The sequence below is a fragment of the Carassius carassius genome, chromosome 15, assembly GCF_963082965.1.
Source record: "Carassius carassius chromosome 15, fCarCar2.1, whole genome shotgun sequence".
Classification (NCBI taxonomy): Eukaryota; Metazoa; Chordata; class Actinopteri; order Cypriniformes; family Cyprinidae; genus Carassius; species Carassius carassius.
Window position 1 is genome coordinate 21,750,622 of NC_081769.1, and position 23,246 is coordinate 21,773,867.

The 23,246-nt window shown below is 39.9% G+C and overlaps 3 protein-coding genes across 3 annotated transcripts in view; all 3 read left to right on the plus strand.

Annotated features, from left to right (window-relative positions):
• LOC132158538 (GON-4-like protein) overlaps positions 1-9,407 on the plus strand; it is a 19,140-nt gene extending 9,733 nt beyond the window's left edge. The window contains exons 17-31 of the mRNA XM_059567980.1: positions 49-223; positions 318-456; positions 903-1,053; positions 1,251-1,367; positions 1,666-3,438; positions 3,835-4,129; positions 4,226-4,389; positions 4,492-4,689; positions 4,804-4,947; positions 5,592-5,900; positions 5,984-6,094; positions 6,194-6,356; positions 8,203-8,464; positions 8,556-8,658; positions 8,736-9,407. Of these exons, the coding sequence (XP_059423963.1) occupies positions 49-223; positions 318-456; positions 903-1,053; positions 1,251-1,367; positions 1,666-3,438; positions 3,835-4,129; positions 4,226-4,389; positions 4,492-4,689; positions 4,804-4,947; positions 5,592-5,900; positions 5,984-6,094; positions 6,194-6,356; positions 8,203-8,464; positions 8,556-8,658; positions 8,736-8,849 (4,218 nt within the window). The 3' untranslated portion in view covers positions 8,850-9,407. The remainder of the gene's footprint in view (positions 1-48; positions 224-317; positions 457-902; positions 1,054-1,250; positions 1,368-1,665; positions 3,439-3,834; positions 4,130-4,225; positions 4,390-4,491; positions 4,690-4,803; positions 4,948-5,591; positions 5,901-5,983; positions 6,095-6,193; positions 6,357-8,202; positions 8,465-8,555; positions 8,659-8,735) is intronic.
• Positions 9,408-9,686: 279 nt separating this feature from the next.
• Positions 9,687-13,302, plus strand: LOC132158539 (G patch domain-containing protein 4-like). Its single transcript, XM_059567981.1, has 7 exons — positions 9,687-9,994; positions 10,182-10,255; positions 10,606-10,698; positions 11,108-11,218; positions 11,311-11,423; positions 11,659-11,709; positions 12,089-13,302. The coding sequence occupies exons 1-7, from the start codon at positions 9,916-9,918 to the stop codon at positions 12,945-12,947; spliced, it is 1,380 nt and encodes a 459-aa protein (XP_059423964.1). The 5' UTR covers positions 9,687-9,915; the 3' UTR covers positions 12,948-13,302.
• Positions 13,303-15,769: 2,467 nt separating this feature from the next.
• nes (nestin) lies at positions 15,770-22,375 on the plus strand. Its single transcript, XM_059567982.1, has 4 exons — positions 15,770-16,742; positions 17,085-17,209; positions 18,131-18,204; positions 19,067-22,375. The coding sequence occupies exons 1-4, from the start codon at positions 15,930-15,932 to the stop codon at positions 21,904-21,906; spliced, it is 3,852 nt and encodes a 1,283-aa protein (XP_059423965.1). The 5' UTR covers positions 15,770-15,929; the 3' UTR covers positions 21,907-22,375.
• Positions 22,376-23,246: the final 871 nt, after the last annotated feature.

Consider the following 23,246-nt stretch of genomic DNA (forward strand, 5'->3'; position numbering starts at 1 on the left):
CTCAAAAGTTGTTTTAATTTTACCTTGTTTCCTGTCCTTTGTCGACAGGGGGAGTTGCTGTCATTTGCAGAGCGGGCAGAGGAGGAGAGGTCAGCGGTTAATCCAGGTTTTAGAAGCATGTTCAGGGTGTGTAACTTGCAGTCCTCCCTCAACTTGTTGGAGGAGTTAAAGCAGTGTCCCTCTCCTCTGTATCTTCTTCCCAAACCCATTCGCCCAAACTCAGGTTAAGCATCTCCTATTTCATATGACCCAATTAATCAAATCAATAAAATCAGATGTGTATATATGATGGCAGTATGTTTTCTTTGTTTTTGTAGCTCATTCGTACCCATTGCTCCCTGCTGGTCTTGCATGGTTGTTCGCCACACGCTCTGTGTTTCTGTACCCAGAGCTTCTGCCACACTGTAGGCTGAATCCCCAACGCAGCAAACAATGTTACACCAAAGGAGAAGACTGGTACGAATGGCTATGACTCAGTTACAGGAGTACATTTTTAAAGTTTTAATATAGTGTATAAATAATTGCATTGTTTATATATAGTATATCATCTAGTGTCTCATATATTTCACATGATAAAAAAATGTTTTGTGGGGGGTGGTGTATACGTTCTCTGAACTATGCACATTTCCTATTCTTTTTCTACAATAGGGAAAACATTTCTGTATCGAAGGTGAAAAAAAAAATGTAGAGATTTTTCTGATCTCTGGGAATTAGTACTTTTGTCTGAGAAGTTAGAATTCACCTTTTGCTTGCAAGTGTCACACCAATAATACTTGAATTGGTCAGTGAAGAAAGAAATGTTAATATGGGCTTTTTGCCGAGTCTTGTTTCAAAACAAACGCTTTGTGGAGTTTGGACAACTGACACCACCTAGCAAAGACCCTGCTCTCACCTCTCCACAGTCTCTTAGTCTTGGGGTTAAAGCACTTCGCTCAGACAGAGTTCCCATATCACCTGATGAGCCACTATCTGATTCGGCCCAAGCGTCAGGAGCAGCTGCGTGTGCGTGTGAAGGACATGGTGGCCCCCAGAGCTCCGCACAACATCATCAAGGTGATCTTCATATACACTATAATATGAATTGAGCCCTGAGCCTTTGGTGGGTGGACCTTTGCTCCATGGTTTATTTATTATCTGTGTTTAATAATCAATGAGTTCAACACCTTCTGAAACCACAATTTAAAATAATAATACTTAATCGTGATGAATGGAGGTTAAAAATTATGACCGTGTAATGTTGTTTTTCTTAGTTTTACTGGCAGAATCGTGTGGTTGCTCCTTTGCCAGTGATGTGCAGACCTGTGGTGCCTGGAGAGGAGTGCCCTCCTGTGGAGAGAGAGCTAGAAGTCATGCCCAACTGGCTGAAGGTATTAAAACTTCTAGACCCCTAGGTGGACCTTCAAAGATGATAACTGAAGGCTGACATGTACCGCTGGTTCTTCTGTTGTAATAAAAATTAAATGAACAATTGTAAAATAATTTTACTAATCTTTTTTTAGTATTTAACATTGTTAAAATAACAAAATTCAAATGATTAAGACTTCTTGGGCCCATCTGAATGTGGTTAAGAATCACTGCCCTAGACTCTTTTACTAAAACCGTTATAAAACATTTTTATCTGTCTGATTTTAAGTACACCCCTGATGGTTTAAAATTTCCTTACAGAAAAGCTTGCCATACATCCATAGGGCAGTTTTTCAGGGCAGTTTAAAGGTGACCTCCAACACCAAATCTCCTTCCCTTGTCTTCCCGAAAGGAACACGCTACCCACAATTCCTTCCTAAAGGCGTCACTTTGCGTCTGCACCCTTCACAGAGACCAATTCGGCCTTCACAGCCCAAATCTCGGCCTCTACGTGGTTTCGCCCATCCTACTCTTGTACCACTGGCTAAAGCGCCTCCATGTCCTACAAGTTCAGGAAATGTACTGAGCAATGTCTCCACACCACTCCCAGCACATGGTGTAATTTTATTAACCCAAGTGCCTAGCACTCCTATAAATGGGGTGTTTCCATTGGTGCAGCCCCCTTTGACCCCTGCCCATGGGATTGTCCCACTGAGCACCTCTTGTCCTGTTAACTTCCAGTATTTTTCTCCAGAATTGGGGGTTGGTTATCCAGCACACCCTCCTGACAACTTTCTGCCTACTGCAGTCGAGAGACCCCCAAGTGACATCCCTCTACGTAGTACTGGGACTGTCAAGATGTGTGGCATGCAGCAGATGTCCAGTAAACTCAATAAACGGACCCTGCCTAGAAAACTTGCTCCTTTGAGACCAGCCTCCCAGCTGCCCCAGCTCTTGCCCCTGTCCCCTGGGAATATAGGAAACATGAGCAACCCTGCTGTCATTATAGATCAGCCAATATCCTTGAATGTTGCACAGAATTTTCCATCAGATAACGTCATTGTTATCAAAGCCCATGAAAATGCCACCACACACAGAGTGGTCACATCTCCCTCTCAGGATGTTGTCATACACTTAGTTCCAGGGACACATGCCTTGGAAAATTCCTCAAATCCCTACATTGGAAAGACAACACAGAGATCCAAATGTGACTCTATGCAAACCATGAAAGACGTCACTACCATGCAGCATAGTGTGGAAAATGGTCAAAGGAATGTCTTCTCTCCTCTTACAGCAGCAGACTGTTCTCAGTTTGTGCTGGTTCAAACTGTTTCATCTGCAGGTGTTCCTCAGTTTGTTCTTCTTCCCAAAGACTCCATCGTTTTGAACCAACCTGCTTCACTGCCTGCTAAAGGCGCACCAGGAAGTCTATCCCAGCAAACTAACTGTCCTGACATTCATTCTAGCTCCAAAATCCTAAATGACAAAGGCAGGACTGAGGTGCCTTTAAACACCCAAACGCCAGCCACATCATTGCCAAATAGAGGAGAAGAGGTTGAGGAAATGGTTGGCGACAGATGGGAAGAGGAAATGGCAGGTGCTTTGTTTGGTAGTCCTCTCCTGGCACTCTCGGAGTCCTCCTGCAGCCCTGACTCCAGTTTGACCAGCACAGACAGTGGTGCTGAAGCTTCTGCGAGGGTGGAGATGGATACTGTAGAGTGTCTTCCCATCCAATCCGCCTCTGGCAGACAGGAAACACCAGGAGTGCCCAAACGCAGCACTGGAGATGGAAAGGAGCAACAGTCTAGCAGGGGAAAGAAACAAAACAGTGGGAACGAGGAGGGACGGGGTGAGGAGAGGGAAAGTGGGGGAAACGGAGAACGTGATGAAGATGAAGCCGAGAAGAACTGTGATGGAAAAGGTGACAGGAAAACAGATGGGGATGGAAGTGGCGACAAAGGAAGGGAAGAGAATGATGGAGATGGAGAGAGGGATGAAGAAGAGGAGGATTTTGATCTCACACAGGATGAAGATGAAGAGGAAGTGATGTCATCCGCATCAGAGGAATCCGTCTTGTCTGTTCCAGAGCTTCAGGTTTGTCTAAATAAATTTAAACTAAACTACTAAAAGCAGTCATTTTAAATGCTACAAGTGAATTTAGGCATCACGACATTAGAATGTGCAGGATGAAAATACATATTCATTTTGAGACTGCGTGATTGCATTTAAAAATGTTATTCCTTTTTTTTTGTGTGTTTTCAAAGATTAGGTGAGTGTTGAGTGACTACAAAGATTACAGATGTATATAAAAAAAATATTTAAATGAGCATGCACAAGTACATATAACAGATACCAAAAAATTGATCTATAATCGATTTGGTACTGATATATCATGCATTCTTAAATAAGTATGATGCTTAAAAGCTCGAGTCTGTAATCCATATCTTTTTAGAGTTTTATTCATTTGTTTCCTCTGTGTTCCCTTGGTAGGAGACAATGGAGAAGTTGACTTGGTTGGCATCAGAGAGCAGCTTGTGCAGAGAGGGGGACTCTGAGGACGACAATTCGCCCACGTCCCCAACATCCCCCACCTCCTCAAACTCCCAAATCTCCCCTGCATCCCAGAATTCCCAGGAGGAGAACTCAGAGGATGAGGATGATGGTGTGATGAAGGGTGATGAGATGGAAGCAGGGGAGGGAGAAGGTGGAAAGCTTACTGAGGGAGAAGCATTGCCTGGCAACGACCCTCCACATATCAGCGGGAGAGGTGGGGGGCGTGGAAGAGGTCAGCCCAACTTTTAACACCTACTTATATTGTTTTCAGGGATGCCATTTTTTCATTATGAATTGTTCAGTTGATTCAGTTTATTTACTCGTGCAGGCCATGGTCGCCAACCCACACGTAGTCAGAAGCGAGGTCGACGTCAAAAACAAGGAAGTAAAGGTGCCTCAAAGCTGCTTCTGTTATACGATGACCACATCTTGGACAACGATCCAATGAGAGAGAGCAAAGATATGGCTTTTGCCCAGGCTTATCTCAGCCGGGTCAGACCTCTTGGATATTTGACTCACTAGAATCACCTTTATATCAATTAGAGAAACACTGATTGTTCTCTCATATTCCTTCCATTTCGTTTGCTGTTGTAGGTGCGTGAGGCCTTGCAAGACATTCCTGGCAAGGTGGAGGAGTTTTTAGGGCTGCTTTATGAGTTTGACCAGGTGGGGGAGAGTCGCAGTGTTGTAGAGTTGTTCTCCAAGCTGAAGCTTCTGCTCAAAGACTGGCCTGAGCTCCTCAAAGACTTCGCTGCTTTTCTTTTGCCTGAGCAAGCGCTGGAGTGTGGACTGGTAAATACAATCATTTTATAGAACGAAAAGTGAATTGTTCAAATAAGTGATTTAAGTAACGTAATCGCTAAAAAAAGAGAACAACTTTCTATATATTCATTCTCCCATCCACAGTTTGAAGAGCAGCAAGCTTTTGAGAGGAGTCGTCGATTCCTGCGACAGTTGGAGATCAGTTTTGGGGAGAATCCGTCTCATTACCAGAAGATAGTGAGAGCGCTGCAGAGTGGAAGTCCTCTCAGTCCTGTTGGGATTGAAGAGGTATAAAGGAATATATAAAGATATGCTACCATTCAGAATTACACTTATTTATTTAGAAGGATTGCAAGGATGCATTAATTCAATAAAAAAACACTAAAAGATTACAAAAGATTTCTGTTTCTGATAAATGCTGTACTTTTTGAATGTACTATTAATCACAGATTCCAGACAAAAAAAGTATAATTTCCACATAAATATTAAGCAGTGCTATTCACTTGAGCACCAAATCAGCATATTAGAATGATTTCTGAAGTTTCATGTGACACTGAGGACTAATGTAATTGCTGCTGAAAATTCAGCTTTGCCATCAATTGGAATCAATTGCATTTTAAAATGTTCAAACAGAAAACCGTAGTTTTAAATTGTAATATTATGCATATTTATTTATTTTTTCAGTTTTTTTTTCTTTTCACTGTATTTTTTTACTAAATAAATGAAGCCTTGCTGAGCATAAGAGTAACGTTAAAAATCATATCAACCACAAACATTACATTATAATGTCCATGAAATAGCATTAATTGATACTATTCACTAATTTGTCTGTAGTTTCACAGCAAGGACCCAATAAAACTAAAACCTAATAAAAAATATTTTTGTTTGTTTTTGTTTTCTTAAATCCCATTATTTCTGCTTTTGTGACTCAGTTCAAAGCACAGATGGCCAGCCTTCTTAAGGGCCACACGCACCTACAGGGAGAATTTGGGACGTTTTTTGATGAGATGCGTCCAACCTTGGCACGTCCTGGCCAGTTTGAAGAGGCAGTTTGGCCGGAGGACGTGAACACTGGGACAGATGGAGAGGCAGGGATGAACGTGGGCTCTAGAGATGGTGTATGGGGAGGATTTGAGGGAGTAACTCTACCTGATCTAGAGGAGGATGAAGAGTCCCACAAGATTCGACAGATCAGCAGCAGTAGGAGGAGGAAAGAAATCTGCACGCATGACAACTTCAAGGTATCTTCATTCGGCTCATCCCAGTGAATTCACAGTTGTTTTCCCCATTCTTGTTTAGATGTTAATCTCATTCTTTTCTTCAGGACTGTGATTGGCCTGAGAATGATTGCTCATGTCCTTGTCATGACTCCAGCCATGATGCCAAACATCGCAGACATAAGAGAAAGGGATGCTTGCGTTGTCATAGCAACAAGGTGCTCGCTGTGTTTATTTTGTCACTTTGGCATAACTTGTCTTGTAAATGCAAATGTTTTGATGGAGGCCATGTGTCCTTATGTTTTTATCATCATCAGGCCACTAATGCCTCTAAAGCACTGAAGAGTCACGATTCTGTGTTTCCGTCTGCCGATGCACCGTCTAAAGAAAAGGAAGAGGAAAGAGGACAAGGGGAGGATGGAGAGGCAGAGAAAGAGGTTAAAGATGAGAATGGCAGTGGAGCAAACAATCCACATCATGGTAAAGCCTAATTTCTTTCATTTTTGTTACTTTTAGTTATTTTTATTAGTTACAATTGGCATCTACAGGCATTCTTACAGAGTTTCTTTAGTTCTTTTGGACAATGTTTTTTTTTTCTAATTTTTTTTTTTTTTTGTTCTTCAACAATTTACTTTAAAGTTCGGAGTGAGCAATTTTTTGTAAGGACATTAATCCTTTTATTCAGCAGAGATGTGTTAAAGTAATGGTTCACCCAAAAATGACAATTCTGTCATTTATCATTCACCCTCATTTTGTTCTAAACCCTTAAGATTTGTTCATCTTCGGAGCACAATTTAAGATATTTATGATAAAATCCGAGAGCTCTCTGACCCTCCCATAGACAGCAAGGGAGCTACCCCAATCTAGGTCCAGAAACTTAGTAGGGCTGTCACTTTTAGTTCGGAAAGTTTCGAAAATGAAAATAGGGAATCGATTTTAACCAAATATGTACAATATTAATTTTAAAATACTTAATTTAAAAATATAGATGTAACAAAACTCAAAAACACGCAGAAAAAGAAAATAAAGAAATCCGAAAGTGCAGTATGCGTTGCGAAAGCTAGACAGAAAATACCAGCAATTTTATGCGCCTATAAGACCCAGTGACGTCGAAAGCGACCTCTTATGCTGCGTACACACCAAACGCGAATAGAGCGTCTGTCTCGCGGCGCGGTAGACGCGAATTCGCCTCATTCGCGCATTTAGTTACAGGAGATTCTGAGTTATGAAAAGGACCATTGCAAGCTGACAGCGACCGGCTTTTGAGGTGGAAAATTGGCAGTAACACCCCCACCTTGCGCAGCTGTACCTGAGTGTCCCTGGGACATCAGTGCGGTCGGAGCGTGTCTTCTCAACAGCTGGACATATAGGGAATAAAAAACGCTTTGCTCTGGACCCCGAAAATGTTGATTGACTTTTTTTGAACAGTTGTTTGAAATGGATTGAATCATTATTTAAAATAATCTTGGAGATTTTTGAATTGCCTAAATCATAAATGCAGCCGGGTTGAAGCCTGCAGTGATGTTTTTCTTTTGTTATGGCAGCCGTCCCCTCTGCATATATATTTTTTAGAGAATGTTACACTCCTGTTGCTGTTTGTTATTCTGCACGAAACTTCATGCCAATAAATAAGAAATATTGCTGACATGTGCGTTTCCAGCGCTCTCTTTACGTTCATCCATTATTTGACCTTGAAAAAGGAAACGTCTTTTTTTGACATGGAAAATCGATTTTACAATCGATTCAATGAACACTTATGTCTTAAAAATCGAAAATAATTTTTTCACAAAAGTGACAGCCCTAAAACGTAGCAAGGACATCGACAAAATAGTCATATTAGCACTTTCTGTTCATTAAAGAATCCTGACAAAATGTTTCTGCAAAAATAAGCAGCACAACTGTTTTCAATATTGATAATAATAAGAAATGTCTCTAGAGCACCAAATCAGTTATTAGAGTGACACTGAAGACTGAAGTAATAGCTGTTGAAAACTCAGCATTACCATTGCAGAAATTAAATTAATAAAAAGGTTATTTAAAATTTTTATATTTCATTACTCATTCATTTGTTTTGGCTGTAAAAAAAAAAAAAAAAATCCTGTAATCGCCAACACTTTTCAATGGTAGTTTACATTATTGAGCAAATACTTTTGATTTGCTAATATTTAAATTAATATATAGTATATTGTTTTATGTATTACATGTAATATATATTTTTTTTAAATGTAGGTATCAGTATCAATGTAGATATTAAGTATCATATCTAGTGTACTGACTGTTTACTGGAAATGACAAAGATTTTTTAAATTCTTTACCTGATCTGCAGATGGTGATGAGAGAGAGAGACCCCCTTCCCCCATCCCACAAGAGCAGGAAATACAGAACAAAGATGATGAAAACCAGAAAAACAAAGAGGAGAGGCATCATACAACCACACAGAAGTTCGGTAGGGATGAAGAAGATTCACCTGAATCTGGAGCGAGAGATGCCACTCAGCGGAGCACACTGAGCCTAGCCTTAGACACACCTGTGTGTGCCAAAAACATCTCCCTCGCTCCCACTGGAGAGAGGGTCATTCTCTGGACCAGGTGAGCAGAGCCACAGATCGTGATGGGTTTCTGAGCATCATCTGATGGTGCTTGTGTTTTACATGGCCCTCTTTTATCATCTGGTTCATAGGGAGGCCGATCGAGTGATCCTTACAGCCTGTCAGCAGCAAGGAGCCAATCAGAGCACCTTTCAGGCTGTGTCAGAGCAGCTCGGTAACAAAACCGCACGTGAGGTACAAATTTTATAGTTACAGGTCTTTTTTTCTTTATTGCTTTCCTTTCTTTGCCTTTTTTAACAACGTCTCTGCAGGTTTCAAGGAGGTTTCGGGACTTGATGCGTCTGTTCCATACATCAGCGTGTCAGGCCAGTTCAGAGGACGAGGCTGCTGAGCAGCAGTCTGCCACTGATGAGGAAAAGGACTGAGGCCTGCAGACTTTTCTCCATCCATATGAACTGTTGACTGTGCTTTAAAACACACATGCAGTTATTCTAGTTGGAGGACCTGCCAAAGACATATTTTAAGTGTTGTGACAAAGGGTCGGATGGTCTCTCTGTAACATATGAAGTATAAATCCACTAAATATGAAGGTGTTCTCAAACAAATGCTAAACACACAAGTCCAACATACACGGTTATACCCAAAGAACTGTAGCACAAAAATGGCTCCAGTTCTGACAGGGCCTGTTTATTGAATTACCTTTGGTGGGCAAGTTTTACAGCCCTTTGAGCACAAAGTGAAATATTTGATTAGTCAAACAATGCTGGGGGGAAAAAAACACTAACCAGCAGATTCACACTGACATTGTTTCTAACAGATTGATTGTAAATTCTGTGAAAATATGAACATATAGGGGGGCATGTACAGTATTTTTATATCAGGGTGATTTTGATTTTATTTTGCTTCAGATGTTAGTTTTGTGAATGTTGCACAAGTTGTTGGTAATCTGAAGAGAGAATTAATAAAATGATTATTTATACTGAGTTTTGTGCAAGACTTATTGTTTCTTTGTGTGAGTGTATATATTAATGAATTAACATTTTACATATACAAGTACTTGTTCACTGATCAGTTTTATTAAAAAACAAATCTGTTATGGGGTCTGTTTTAATTTATTGCTTCCGATTATCTGTATAATTATTAGCTATTTTACATGAATATATACGTTAATATTATTTGTATGTGTGTGTGAGGGCGAGAGAGATGAAAACGCGTTTCGTTTAGAGCGCTACTGCTGACCCTATTCGCCTTCCATAGTTGCATACCTAGCCGGTGGCATGTCTGCTCTCTTGCTGAACGCGTGGTAGGGATTGTTTCCTATTTTATTTTCTCGGTACAAGCCTAAAATTATTTATAGCGTGTTATCGGATTTATAGTTCTTTGACAGATTAAGAAATTTTGTATTAACGCATTTTTTAAAACGGCTATGTGAAGACGGCAGATCCTTGTTTCAAAAACTGCTTAACGTGCAGATTCTGAGAAGTTCTGGAAATGGCAGAAATTGTACAAGAAAAGAGTAAAGGACTAAAATTCGCCGAGGAGCAGCTTCTGCGACACGGCTGGGAAAAAGGTCAATTCAGAACAGAAGTTAGGGTTTTATACATCACAAACCCTGTTTGTGTTGCTGTGTAACTCCGTTTCTTATCTTTCATATAGATATAAACAGTTCTCCTGCATAATCTTTAGAATATCCATGAAAATCGACTGACACATGTCAAGTCTGTATGGTGATTCTAATATTTAGACTTGTGTTGCAGGTAAAGGTCTGGGAAGATCAGAGAATGGCATTTCAGAAGCTATTAAAGTCAAAATTAAATGTGGTAAAGGAGGGGTGAGTAGAGAACATCTTTTGGCTTTTCGATAATTGCAGTGAATACAGCATGTGGGCAGCTGACAACATGGAAATGAAGTTTGTTTATAAACATTTATTGTTATGTATAATGGTGATGCTTCACCATCATATTCCTAACCCATGACAGTTTCCTAATGCCAGATTAAAAAATACAAACAAACAAAAAAACAGTATGTATCATAATTATACATGAATTAGAAATCCTGTCAAAAACCGATTAGGTTAAGTGTAGGATCTCTCTCTACAGGTCAATAGTTTTACAAATGTAGCTTTTGAGATTTTAAGTTACCACATTATATTTGCATTTATTGTGTACTGTTTGTATTCAGATGGGCCATAAGGAAGGTGAGCAGTTCAGTTTCCATTGGTGGGACCATGTTTTTAACAAAGCCTCGTCAGGTCTGGTTGTGGAATCAGCGCAGGTAAGTAATATGAAAAGGATTTAAATACATTTTTACTTCAAAATCATCTCTTTACTGTAGCTATTATTTTTTTGTTATACATTCTGAATCACATTTTGCAACTAGATCACTGTTCAGTTTTATGTGTAACATTTATTTTATTGACATTTATTAATTTAGCAGACACTTATCCAAAGTCACTTACAAACAAAGAACATAAGAGGTTTGTTACAAAGCCAACAATATTCACAAATGCATTAGAAAAAAACAGACTGCAGAAAAGAAGAGTCTTTTTGTAGTTTGTCTGTAATTTGAAGACAATCTGAAAAAAAAAGTAAATTAAAAAAAAAAGATGTATTGAAGCAAATTATTGTAAACTTGTGTGTGAATGAGTGTGTTTGTGTTTTTGGCTCATCTGGGGTTGGTTTAGAATGGTGCGGTGGTGAAGAAGTCAGATGACGGTAATGATGAATTGATCTCCAACAAGAGGCCACGCAAGGCTCAGCAAGCCAAGTCCATGCTCTATGGATGCTTTGTCAAGGTACCAATTATAAATGAAAAAGAAAAAAAACAGCAGTGATTTAAGTATTTGGATCACGCAGTTGTTGTAAAGTTGTCTTTCATTGTTCTTAGTCCGCTACGCTGCTGTCAGGTGAGGAGAGGCCAGAAAAAACCTCTGATTCAGATGACAGCAGCAGCAGTTCTGATGATGAGGACCAGAAACTGGACCTTTCCAGCACGACTAAGTATGAGCTGCCAATTTTACAAAATTCTGACACATTCCTTATAGTTTATATATCGAATGTTTATTCATTTTTTTTGTTATATACTATCATAGTAGAATATTCTGCACTAAACATGCACTATCAAATGTTCCTAACGGTGGCACGCAGAAACAATAAAGATTATTTTAAAATGTGTTATATCTAAAGATCAGTTGTGCTCAGGCCAGCTCAACTCTGTATTTCTGTCTCTTTTAAGACTATCAGATGCAGATCTGCTCAAAGCTTGCGGAGGACGAACAGCGCACAAGTAAGCTCTGATCTCTTCATGTTTGCACTGTGTTGCATCCCAATCTGTGTTATCCTTGCATCAATTAATGTTCGTCAAACTGGTTTAAATTGTAGTACTGAAACTTCTAGCATTTACCAATTTTACATCATCACGTTTGAGCAGGACATGAATCATAGATAGCGTAATATTATCAAAGCAGTGTTAGTTGTATTGTAAATAACCTAAATTAGTGCTTTATATATTTTTTTTGTATTTAAATTAATACAAAGGCAACATTTATATATTTATTTATTTGTGCGTATATATATATATATATATATATATATATATATATATATATATATATGCTAGTTTTGTTGGTTACTTATATTACATGTTTGTTTTATTGTGAGAATAGAGGAGCCAGACATGGACTCACTATGAGTGCCAAACTGGCCCGGCTTGAGCAGCAGGAACAAGAGTTCATGAACAAGTATGGTAAGAAGAAACACACCGCTGAAACATCCACAAGCAGCACAGATTGTCTAAATCTTGAGGGACGTCCAGATATGAATGAGAAAACAAAACGCAAGAAATCTAAAAGGCAGGAGGAACCATCAGAGAATAACATCCATGAAGATAAGACGACAACCCGCATCCTTTCAAGTAATGATACTGAGGACTGCAAACCCAAAAAGAGGATGGTCTTTATTGGTGCTTCCGTGAACAGCGATATGATCGCAGATACAGAGCCAAAGAAGAAGAAAAAGAGAAATCGCAAAGAAAAAGAAGCACCTGAGGGTTGTGTTAATGGAGACTGCAGCGAGGCATTCACACACACATCAGAGGAGCGATACACACACCTGCCAGTGGATGACCGCATGCACAAGAAGAAGAAAAATAAAAAACAGTCAAAGGTGGATGAGACGGCTGACACAGATGACATCAGTGAGGATGCCACGGACACACATAACAAACAGCCACAGGAGGACAGTATTGAGCATCGACAAGCCTCTGACAGTGCCTCCACAAAGAAAAAGAAGAAAAAGAAATCCTCTGCGGTGCACTACGGAGATGTGGATAACTCATCTACTGCGATGACAGGAACAGAGGACACTAGCAACGAAGCACAGATAATGGACACACAAATTGAAGGACAGGAGAATGACAGGAAGAAAAAAAAAAAAAAGAGGCAAAGCAAAAATCAAGAGGTGGTAGAAAATGTGCAGTTTGAGGAGTCTGTGCCAAAGAAAAAGAAAAAAAAGAGCAAAGAGTGAACTCGCATGCTGCTATAACTCACTGCAAACACAAGCTGATCAGAATCTGCGCTGCTGATGAAGTGCAAGGATCAATTCTCCAGTATCAGACTATTAGCTGTTCAGATCACACTCGTATTTATTCTTACAAGTCATGGTCGATTTAAATGGTCGGTTTGAAACTTGAGACCCACGGGTGACATGAAATGTTTTTAATGGACTGATTTGTGAGACATCTGTGTTATGCATATTAAATAGCAGATCCACAATGAGAAAAATATGAACTGTGAATAGCTTGAAGTGATTTGTGTGAAACTTTTGAACAATTTCTAACAAATCAAACTTCAAATGAATTGGAAAATAAAGTTATTCTTGAGATGGTTGTCTCTTGTTTTGTCTTCTGCTCGTGTTGGGTTTGGTTGGGCTTGAAGGAAGTTTGGCCATGTTAAGACATCCACTTCACAGATCCATCTATTGTACATGTGACATCTTGCTGATATCCAGCTTTTCAGTGTGTTTTTGCTGCTCATAGACAGAAAGCAGTCCTTGTATCCTCCTGAAGGGCCACTGATCTGGAATCTGAAAGAAAAATATGGAAAGCATCATTAGTTGCTTTTAAATGGTAACTGATTTACTGTTGTGTTTTTTTTTTTCATGGTTTATCAAAAGGAAAATGTTTCCAATTAAAAAGGAAACTATCAATGAACTCTTCTGTTGTCATATTTTAGACGTACCCTCTCTCAAGTTTGGTGCCTGTGGTCCAGACCCAAGCTGTTTCTGACTTTTCAGAGAATCCAGTCTAGTACCAATGATACTCAACATAATATGTTGTGGTGTGCTGATTGATAAATTCCTGAATTTGCATAGTATGAGAAAAGTGTTAAAATCATGTGGAAATAACAGTAGATTTGCTGTTTGCAATCCTTTGTATTTTTTAACTGGATGTTTGCCATCTGTTGATCAAAATGTTCCCCAATGACAGCAAAACATGCTTTTAAGTCACTTTTGCTAAATGCTACCAGTAAGTGTTTACAGTCAATACTCTTCAGAAAACATCACTTTTCCTTTGGGCCCAGTGGAAATGGTGTAGAGCATTGTCATTTTGTACATAGTTTAGAACATTGGAACATTCTACTTGTTCCTCCACACTGTCTATTGTGGCCAGCTGAGCTCCATATCCCTTGCAGTTTTCTTGACTAGTCGTCCGTGTTTTCCAGGGCCAGTTTTAATGGAAATAGTAACCGCTGGAACCATTCTGAATCCACTCTCGAGAACAAGGTGTACACTGGACCCTTGTGAGAGATAACAGTTCAGATTAACTGGAGGAAAAAACTTGGAGACTACTCCAGATTCAGTAAAAGAGCTTATCATTTCCAGTGGACTGACAGTACTCGATCACTAAAAAGCAGTTTTTTTTTCCCGTGTAGCATTCATCTGTTCACCCTGTGTCGCCAGTCTTGCTCTCTTTCTCGCTCCAGCACTGCCTTGTCTGCCAGTAATTGCACTTTAGTGTTTTGGGCCTGTTTAAAGGACACATGAGAAAGTTTCCAGTGTTGTCACATTTTAACTTTTCTTGACAAATTTCTAACACTTTTCTGTTACTCAACCACTTCTTTTTTTCAGAACTATAGTTCTGATTGAATGTACTTAAAACAGTAAATCTTGAGTCTCTTTGCACAGGGTTGGAACACAACTAAATGTGGACATCCAAATGTAGGGCTGAATGGTATTTTAGTATTGTTTAAATGAATGAGACAGTGCCTATTCTTACTGAAGCAGAAATATTGGAGCTCGTCTATAAGCTGGAGAGATCTGGATGGCTGCTTCTTTTTCTGAATGAGAATAGTTTGATTCCAATAGTACGAGCATATGATTAAGACTCTAGTAGAGTTAAAAAAGGTTATATATATATATATATATATATATATATATATATATATATATATATTTTTTTTTTTTTTAGATTATATGACAGGTATAACAGTCTTTCAGTCAGAGTATCATGTGCTGGCAAAAAAAAAATTTTTTTTTAGAATGAACACTGCAGCTGCACAGGAAAAAGAGGGGAAAAAAGCGTCTAACTCTTATTTTGAGTTTGAAGGAAGTGAGATAATCTGTCACAAATGAAAAAAAAGTATTTTTTTGTTTAAATAAATATAAATATGACCATTTAATATATTATTTAAATAATTTAGTTGTCTTCATAATAAAAAAATATTCAATAGACTGCCTGTCACTGTTACTGCCTGTTACAACAAAAGTATTTAAGTTGTCAGATGTTAAGTGATAAATTAAATGCATGTTGCCTATATATATATATATTTTTTTTTACAGTGCATTAAACAAAAAAGTTTCTGTGATAAAATGTAAATGTTTAGTAAAAATAATGACAGTAGTCCTCTATACATTTATGAGAGTAGTTACCTCCTCACTATAGATCATTTTCATCCTGCCATCCATCCTGGTGTTTAGATATCTATTATGGCTGATGTATTGTCACCATCTTGCCACAAGAGGGGGCAGTAATTAATGTGACAAGATGTAGTAAACATCAAGAATTACGATGATTATTCAGACAAAAATGAAAATTCAGTCATTATTTACCTTCATGTTGTTCCAAGCAGACAGTTTCAGTCAACACTCTTTTTACTGTATAGAAAAAAAAGATGCACTGAAAGTGAATGGTGACTGAGGATGAAAGTCCGAACATTCTGGCTAATAATCCAGCAGCGGTAGAGTTAACTCCCCAAATTACATCACTCTCGCATTCTGTCCATCCATCCACCCCTCCTCCTTAACTCCTTCGCCCTCCCCCTTCTCATTGTCTATGAAAAGGAGGGTCTTTCTCTCCCCTGTCCATTCAGCCGCTGGGCACTGGGACTGTGGTCCAGACCTCAACCTAAAGCCTGTCATTATAATAACTCAGCAGCCACAAAGACCTCCAGCCCTTCACAGCCTCTGTGCACAGTTCTAGTGAGACTTAACACTTTCCACAACTCTAAGATGGAGCTTTTGGGTGCCCGACTGCCCTTCACCCAGTTTCAGGAGGAAAAGTACCAGATGCTGGAGCTGAACCAGCGTCTTGAATCGTACTTAGGCCGTGTGAAGCTTCTGGAGGAGGAAAACAAGCTACTGCAAGAGGAGATCCACACTCTCAAGAGCAGCAGGGAACCAGCAGGCCAGTGCAAAGCTCAAGAGGAGGCTCTCAGCCACGCCAGGAGGATGTTGGAGGAGGCCTGGAGGAAGAAAGACCATGTGGAACTGGAAGTCGAGAACTTGATGGAGGATATAGAGGTGGTGAGTATTCAAAGACAGAAGGCAAAGAACGCTCAGGCTGAGGCACAGAGAAAACTCATGGAGAGCAAGAAGGAGCTTGAAGAGGAGCGTAGAGCTCAGATTTGGCTAAGAGAGAAGGTTGGCCAACTTGAGAAAGACCTCCTGCTACAGATGCAAGTCCACCAGGAGAACATGGAAACCATGCAGGCATCTCTGAAACAGACTAAACAAGTCTTGATGGCCCCACAGCACACTCAGACTGCCAGCATCCCAGACCTGGGACAAGAGTACAGCCACAGAGCAACTCAAGCATGGCAGCAGGCAACCAACAACTATCAGAGACTGGTTGGACGTCTTGAGGAAAGTCTGAACCAGGCCAAAGCTAACATGACAAAGATTAATCAAGAAAAGAGAGAAAACAAGCATCAAGTTCAGCATCTGGCAAAGGAGCTTGAGAGCACTAAGACTAAGAGGCAGATGTTGGAGAAAAATTTAGTGCAGCAGAAAGAAGAGCATAAACAGGAGCTTCAACATTTTCAGGTAATAATTTAAATTTATGGACTTTGTTGTTCAACCAATTTAAATTCGGTCTTCATTTACTCGCTGTAACCTGTATGATATTTTGAGAAATGTTTCATCTGGTTTTGTCCATACAATGGAAATTGTTGGGGTCCAAAACAACACTGGACCCTGCTTTTATTTCAGGAATAAAAAGTACGGAGACATTTGTCTACAGAAGACAGAAGGTCATACAGGTTTGGAACAGGACACATGTATTTAACTGGGTTCTTTTCATTTTGTGAAATTTCTATTGCGATTTTCCACATATTCTTCACTTTAATATATATTTATGAAGAAAACATGTCTCATATCTTTGCACAGGCTCAAGTAGATGCTCTGGAGGTGGAGAAGGACAACCTGGGGCAGCAGATAGACAGCTTGATGGTGGACAGACAAAACTTGCTGCAGGTCAAGATGTCTCTTGGGCTGGAGGTGGCCACATACAGGTACCTGTCTTCAATATCATCATCAACACCAGCAAAATACAACCTCTCTTTATTATGAACTTCAGAACCATCTTTACATGATGTAAAATATGCATAGCTATTTCCCTTTCCTCTCTAATGGGATTCCCCACATTGTGGGATTTGTAGTTTATGGAGGCCTAACTAATATGATCATGCATCAGTGGCTCTAAAAAGCATCTCAGACACCCTGAGTGGGGTAACTTTAGATCAGTCAAGCAGGATGGACCCTCTCCATTTCCCACCCGGCACTGACCCTGATCCATCTGCTTGGAGGAGGGGCAGTGAAACAGGGGGGTGGGCAATTCATTCAATAACTTCAGATCTGACCGATTGATGTCTGTCGAGGGCACGCTGAAATAAATTTTGACCAAGCATTTTAGCTGTTGCTTTTTTTCATGGTCCTTCATATCATGAAGTTGCATTGCATTCGATGCTCAGGTACTGGATGGGGATGGGACGGGGGTTTTATATATGTGAGGTTATTATAAATTTTTTATTTCATATGGTTACAATATGATAACCCTAAGTCTTTTCGAGTTTTTGAATACATTTTTATGTAATAAAAAAAAGATCCACTTTGTTTTAAAAAATATGATTCTGTGATGATTTTTGTAAATTACATTACATGCATTTGGCAGGATAACTGTTACATTGTGTGTGTGTATGTAAATTAGTTTGTAAATTCCAACCCTTGCAATTGTTCAGTGCTGCATGCAGGAGGTAAATGAACTGATGTCAAACCAAATCCTGCAATGACAAATCTGACATACTATTTGCATAACAACAGAACTAATAAGCACAAGAATGCAGCTCAAGAACCCGACTCCATTTCATTTAACCCACCCCTCACATTAAAGAAATTGCTGTGATGCTGACAGATGTTCTGTTGCTTCTTTCCAGAGCTTTGCTGGACAGCGAGGGCCTGAGAACTGACAGACCAACAACAAAAAAGACCAGCTCTGCTTTCTTTTTAGGTAACATTTTAAAAAAATGCATTTATTTTATTATTGTTATTATTGTTTTTACTAAATAGTGACAGCTATTTAGGCAATGGGAAACAATGGGAACAAAAATCAGCCTATACAGATTTTTCATCTGAACAGATCTCCTTTCCCTAAATACTGCTTTGCTCCGGCTGGTTAAATGATTAGTACTTTGTGACATTGCATGGGGAGGTATCTGTCTAAGCCTGTAAGACTAGCTTCCTGTGCTAGTCCCAAAGGTCACTGTAGCAGATGGCTCCACTTTCCAGTAATGTAGTCATGGAAAAGCATAATGAAGATCAATACATCTCCATTACGGCGCTCACTCATAGTATACGACTAGTGTGTATTCTGATAACTCCATTGGGAAGCAGATCAGGGGTCTATGTCTGTATGTTTCATACTATCTCCATCTATCTCTTTAGCCTGGGGCTTTATCCATCAACCACATTTTTTCTTATAGCATAATAGTTATCAGGGCACGGGACATCAGACATTTTTTGATGCATTACGAACATTTTTTTTTTAAGTGTATTAAAAGCTTACAGCACAACCAGTGTAGTCGGAAATTGTGAAACTATGACTCTAAAGAGTCGGTTCAAACACATACATCATACAACAAACTATGAGACTAACTGAATTTGTTACATTGTTTTAGATCCTATCTCTACATATTTTCACCCTCTCTTTTAGATACCCATAAAACTGAAGATGCAATATAATTATTTAAAACACTAAGCATATTTGGGATTCGGAAAATAGATCTGATGATCTACCAAAGGTAGATTTGAACAGATAGGTCCCTGTCTGTGTAACAGAGCCTGCCTCACTATCTTCTTGTTTCTTTTTACAGATGTGCTCTCAAAACCCACTGGGACCCACCCAGCCTCACAGACCACTGGTGCTTCCTGCCATGTCAGCAATGCTGTGCCTACAAGTCACAGATCAATCACCTCCTCTCGCTCTCTGCTGACTAGTGTGACTCCATCATGGACCCCGACTCGAGGGACTCCACAAAAAACACCAACCAGAGCGTCAGTGACAGAAAAGGCAGAGGTTCATATCCCAGAGGAGACTGAGAATGCTGCTGAGAAGTCTGTGGATCAATTGCAGCAAGAGAAGGCCCATGAAGACCTGGCCCTTGCAACAACTCTTCCCAAAGCAGCTGCAGAACCAAAACCACAGCTCAAACCAGAAGATATTGAGATTCAAGAAGAGGACGAATCAAAACAGTTCCAGGAAGATCAGGTGGTTGAATCTGAAACTGTTGCATCGGCATCAGTAAGTGTGTCAGCTGACCAACTAATTAACTTGTCCCAAACTCCAGAAATACAAACCTGGGCTGGTCCATTCGCAGATCCTGCAGGGGTTTCAGAAGAAGGGAAGGATGAGGACACTGAAGTATCTGTTGAAATGGCTCGGATCTCACACGCACCTAAGGTTGCTTGGGAAGAAAATAAAACCGTAGCAGAAGACGAAAAAGATGATGCCTCTGAGATGGATATAAGATCAGCGAACATCAGTGAAAGCCACACAGATGCATATGGAGATGATGAGAATGATATTGATACATTAAAATCTAGCCATATCAGTGCAGACACCAGTATACTGGGTTCATCGTTCCTCGAGCAAGGAACTTTAGATTTGGTGGGTGATTTTGGCTATCATGAAGATTTAATGAGGGTAGATGAACAGGACAATGTCAGCAATATTAGTGAGGAGGTAACAGAGCAAATGGACAATGAAACTGAGGCAGTGATTGATTCGATCAATAAGTGGGAGAAACAGGAAGAAATTGAAGAAGAAAATGAAACAAAAGCAATGAGCCCTGACTCTAAGGTGGAAGAAGAGGATGAAATTAACATTAACACTAACATGAAGGATAAAACAAATGCAAATGTGACTGAAATAGAAGAAGAAGAGATAGAAGTGATTAAGAGTGACATTTCTGTGCAGGGTGAAGGTGTAGATCATCAGGAGAGTTTAGAGAAAACTGTAACACCAACTGAACCCCATCCATATCAGACATTAAATGAGGAAGATCCTTTACCTCAGGAATCTGTGGAAGAAGAAGAGAACCAAGGTGAAGACGATGACTCCCCAAACATATCAGCCTCGTGGAGAACCGATCCTGGCGAGTGTGACAGCTACAGTCAGGAGAACACGCTAGCAGACACTCGGCCCTTGATTCATTATAAGAGTGACGAGGAAACAGACGGGAACGTGCAAGCCTCGCACCTCATGGGTGAGACCAGTGACAGTGAGGATGAGAAAGAAAGAATGGAAGGAAGCCTCTGGAATCAGAGTGCCTCCAAATGCTTCAACACCATGGAGGATCTCACAGAAGAACCAGACATGGAGGTCACTGGAGAGATGGTGACAGAAGATGTTTCTAAAGAAGAAGCACTAGATGGTGACAAGGCATGCCTGATGCTTCAAAGTGACTCTGAAGTCCATGAAAGTTTGGACATGGTGGAGAAAGAAAGTGCAAGAATTGAGCTCAAGGGAAACCTGGAAGACGATAGTGATGTTATGACAGAGATGAGGAAAGATGAAGATCATGATGTCAAGGTTTATGAGCATCCACAACTGACTGAAAACCAGCATATACACACCGAACAACCTGAGGATGAAACAATCCATTCATATGAAAGTCAGGAACAAATTGATATGGACCATCCAATCTCATTCCCTGAATCCCAGCTGCTTAAAAACTCCTTCGAAACTCAATCAACTCTGAGCATGTTCCAAGATACAGCTGCAACCAAAGAACCAGAAGATCTTCTGGAAGTTTCCATGCACACCAACATGGATCTCACAGACAGTCGCTCTTTGGAGAGTGAAATAAACAGTCAACCATACAACATGACATCAGACATTCCCAACTCAGACCAGGAAGAGGGCAAGAGCTCAGAAGACGAGTCTCCAAATGCCAGCCAGTGCTTTCAGAAAACAAGCCTTTTAGCAGCGGCTAGTATTAATGAGCAGCCATTAACCTTTACTAATGGAGTCACAGAGGCTGATTCTGCGTCTGACATCATCAGTTTGCCTGAAGAAGTGCTCAGTGAGGAGAAGAACACTGAAGAACCTAAAGCCCCTCAGATTGATGACTGGGAGAATTCAAACATCTGGGGCAAAAGCACAAATGCTCCAGATGCAGCTGAGATCACACACACATCAAGTACTGATGAAAACACAGGCATTTTCCCACTAAACGAGAATTTAGAAATTCCAAATAAAATGCCAAGTTTAGCGGAAAACATCTTTGGAAAATTTGAAGAACATCTTGAAAGGACAGTGGAGAGCTTTTCAGAAAAAGTGCAGACTGTGATGGATTTCGAGAGCAGCAATTCAGGAGAGGAGGAGGAATTTAAGTTAAAGGATAAGAAAGGTGAGATTCATAGCTTTTTCAGCACTAGCATGAAGGAAGGTTTCTGGAGTGAGGGGAAAACGGAGATGGCAGCTACTTATGACCCTGCCAAGACTGAAGACTTAAACCAGACTCTGGTCTTTGGAGAGGACTGGAGAGATATGGAGGGAATGCCAACAGCAAATGGAAATCCTAAAGAAAAGATGGGCATCCTCAGAGGCCAGGATGAGACGCATAAAGATGAACAGCCAGCGCAAGCCAAGATGGTCCTATCTGATGACTCTGTTGATGAGGGGGATTCCTGGTCCTCTGGCAATGAATAACAGCTTTGTCCGATGGTGTTTTAGACCATTTAAGACTAAACCAAAAACATAAAAATGTAGTGATGTCATTTAAATAGATGAACAGATATATTACTGAGCCAAAATGAAAATGTATGGTGGAACACAGCCACAAAAACACCTTCATACGTTCAAAGAAATTAAACTAGACAAGATTGCTCAGCGCAGTGTGTGTAATTGTACAATGTGATCTCTGTTATGTGAGTTAACAGCCTGGCATAATGTGCCAGCTGTCGTCTCGGGATAAGAAAGCCTTGTACTCCATGACATGACATGAAAGATTCTTAAAGATTTACTATGAAGCTTTACTTCATGCTTGTTTCTGTACTAATTAGACCAGCTTTGCTATTACCTTCACCTGTCAGTGTTAAAAATAAAATACCTCCGTGTATTTGCACTGACATATGTTACAATGGAAAAACAATTTAATAAAAATTTAAATAGCAAATAATATGAGTTGGTGTTATCTTTTATTATCATTTTTAAATGTACAATTTTGATCAACAATTGCGTGACCACACAACATTTGGCACTTTTTTTTCTTTGGTATAAAGATAGATTGAAAGTTCTAGGTTTTTATTTATAAAGTTCTAAGTTTTATTCATCCACCCATTTCAGTTTCAGTGAATCATAACTCCAGTTGAACAGGCTGGATCATAAATCACGCTGGGATTTGCAGCCAAGCACTGGTAACCACACAATACTGGTCTGAGAGAAAGAGGCCACACTAGAAGAAGAAAAAGAATAAGGAACAATGAATAATAGATGACATCACCTCCTCATTTCCCTCTGTATGCACACTGGTGCCACTGATGGGGGGTGCAATGGGACAATGACGGCTACAAAAACATCAGCACTTTAACCAGCACCACTTTGACCAGAACATGCAGTCAGATAGAAAATGATGGCATAACATCCTGTATAAAATCAAATAAAAGCTCTTATTCTTCAAAAAGTTAAACCTTCTATTCTTAGTCCAATCAAACAGCTAGTCAGATGACCCACAAATACAAGCAGGATTTACAGGGTCTTTTGAGAGCTAAAACAAAAGTGAGTCAGGGCAGCAGCTGGGAGGTCAGATGCTTCAACACCTGTTTCATGTGGAAGAGGATGCCACACAGTCGCCCCTGATGCAACAGCCTGCAAATCCATAACCAGCTTACTGAGGTGAAGATCTGATCCTGTTGAAATGACAAAGGTTGTTATTTAAATCTGATCTCGATGGCATTCAGGAGTGTCAATGTATAAGAGCTGTGAGTGGAATGACCACAGAATCCCAAGACCACGGCGCTACAAATAAGTCTGAAATGTGTTCAGAGGCT

Bases quoted from the DNA above. Each gene is read 5' to 3' on its own strand.
- LOC132158539 (XM_059567981.1), top strand. From the start codon at position 9,916: ATGGCAGAAATTGTACAAGAAAAGAGTAAAGGACTAAAATTCGCCGAG. The intron at 10,256-10,605 runs GTGAGTAGAGAA...GTTTGTATTCAG, and splicing joins TTAAATGTGGTAAAGGAGGG to ATGGGCCATAAGGAAGGTGA. The intron at 11,710-12,088 runs GTAAGCTCTGAT...TTGTGAGAATAG, and splicing joins GGAGGACGAACAGCGCACAA to AGGAGCCAGACATGGACTCA.
- nes (XM_059567982.1), top strand. From the start codon at position 15,930: ATGGAGCTTTTGGGTGCCCGACTGCCCTTCACCCAGTTTCAGGAGGAA. The intron at 16,743-17,084 runs GTAATAATTTAA...ATCTTTGCACAG, and splicing joins AGGAGCTTCAACATTTTCAG to GCTCAAGTAGATGCTCTGGA. The intron at 17,210-18,130 runs GTACCTGTCTTC...GCTTCTTTCCAG, and splicing joins CTGGAGGTGGCCACATACAG to AGCTTTGCTGGACAGCGAGG.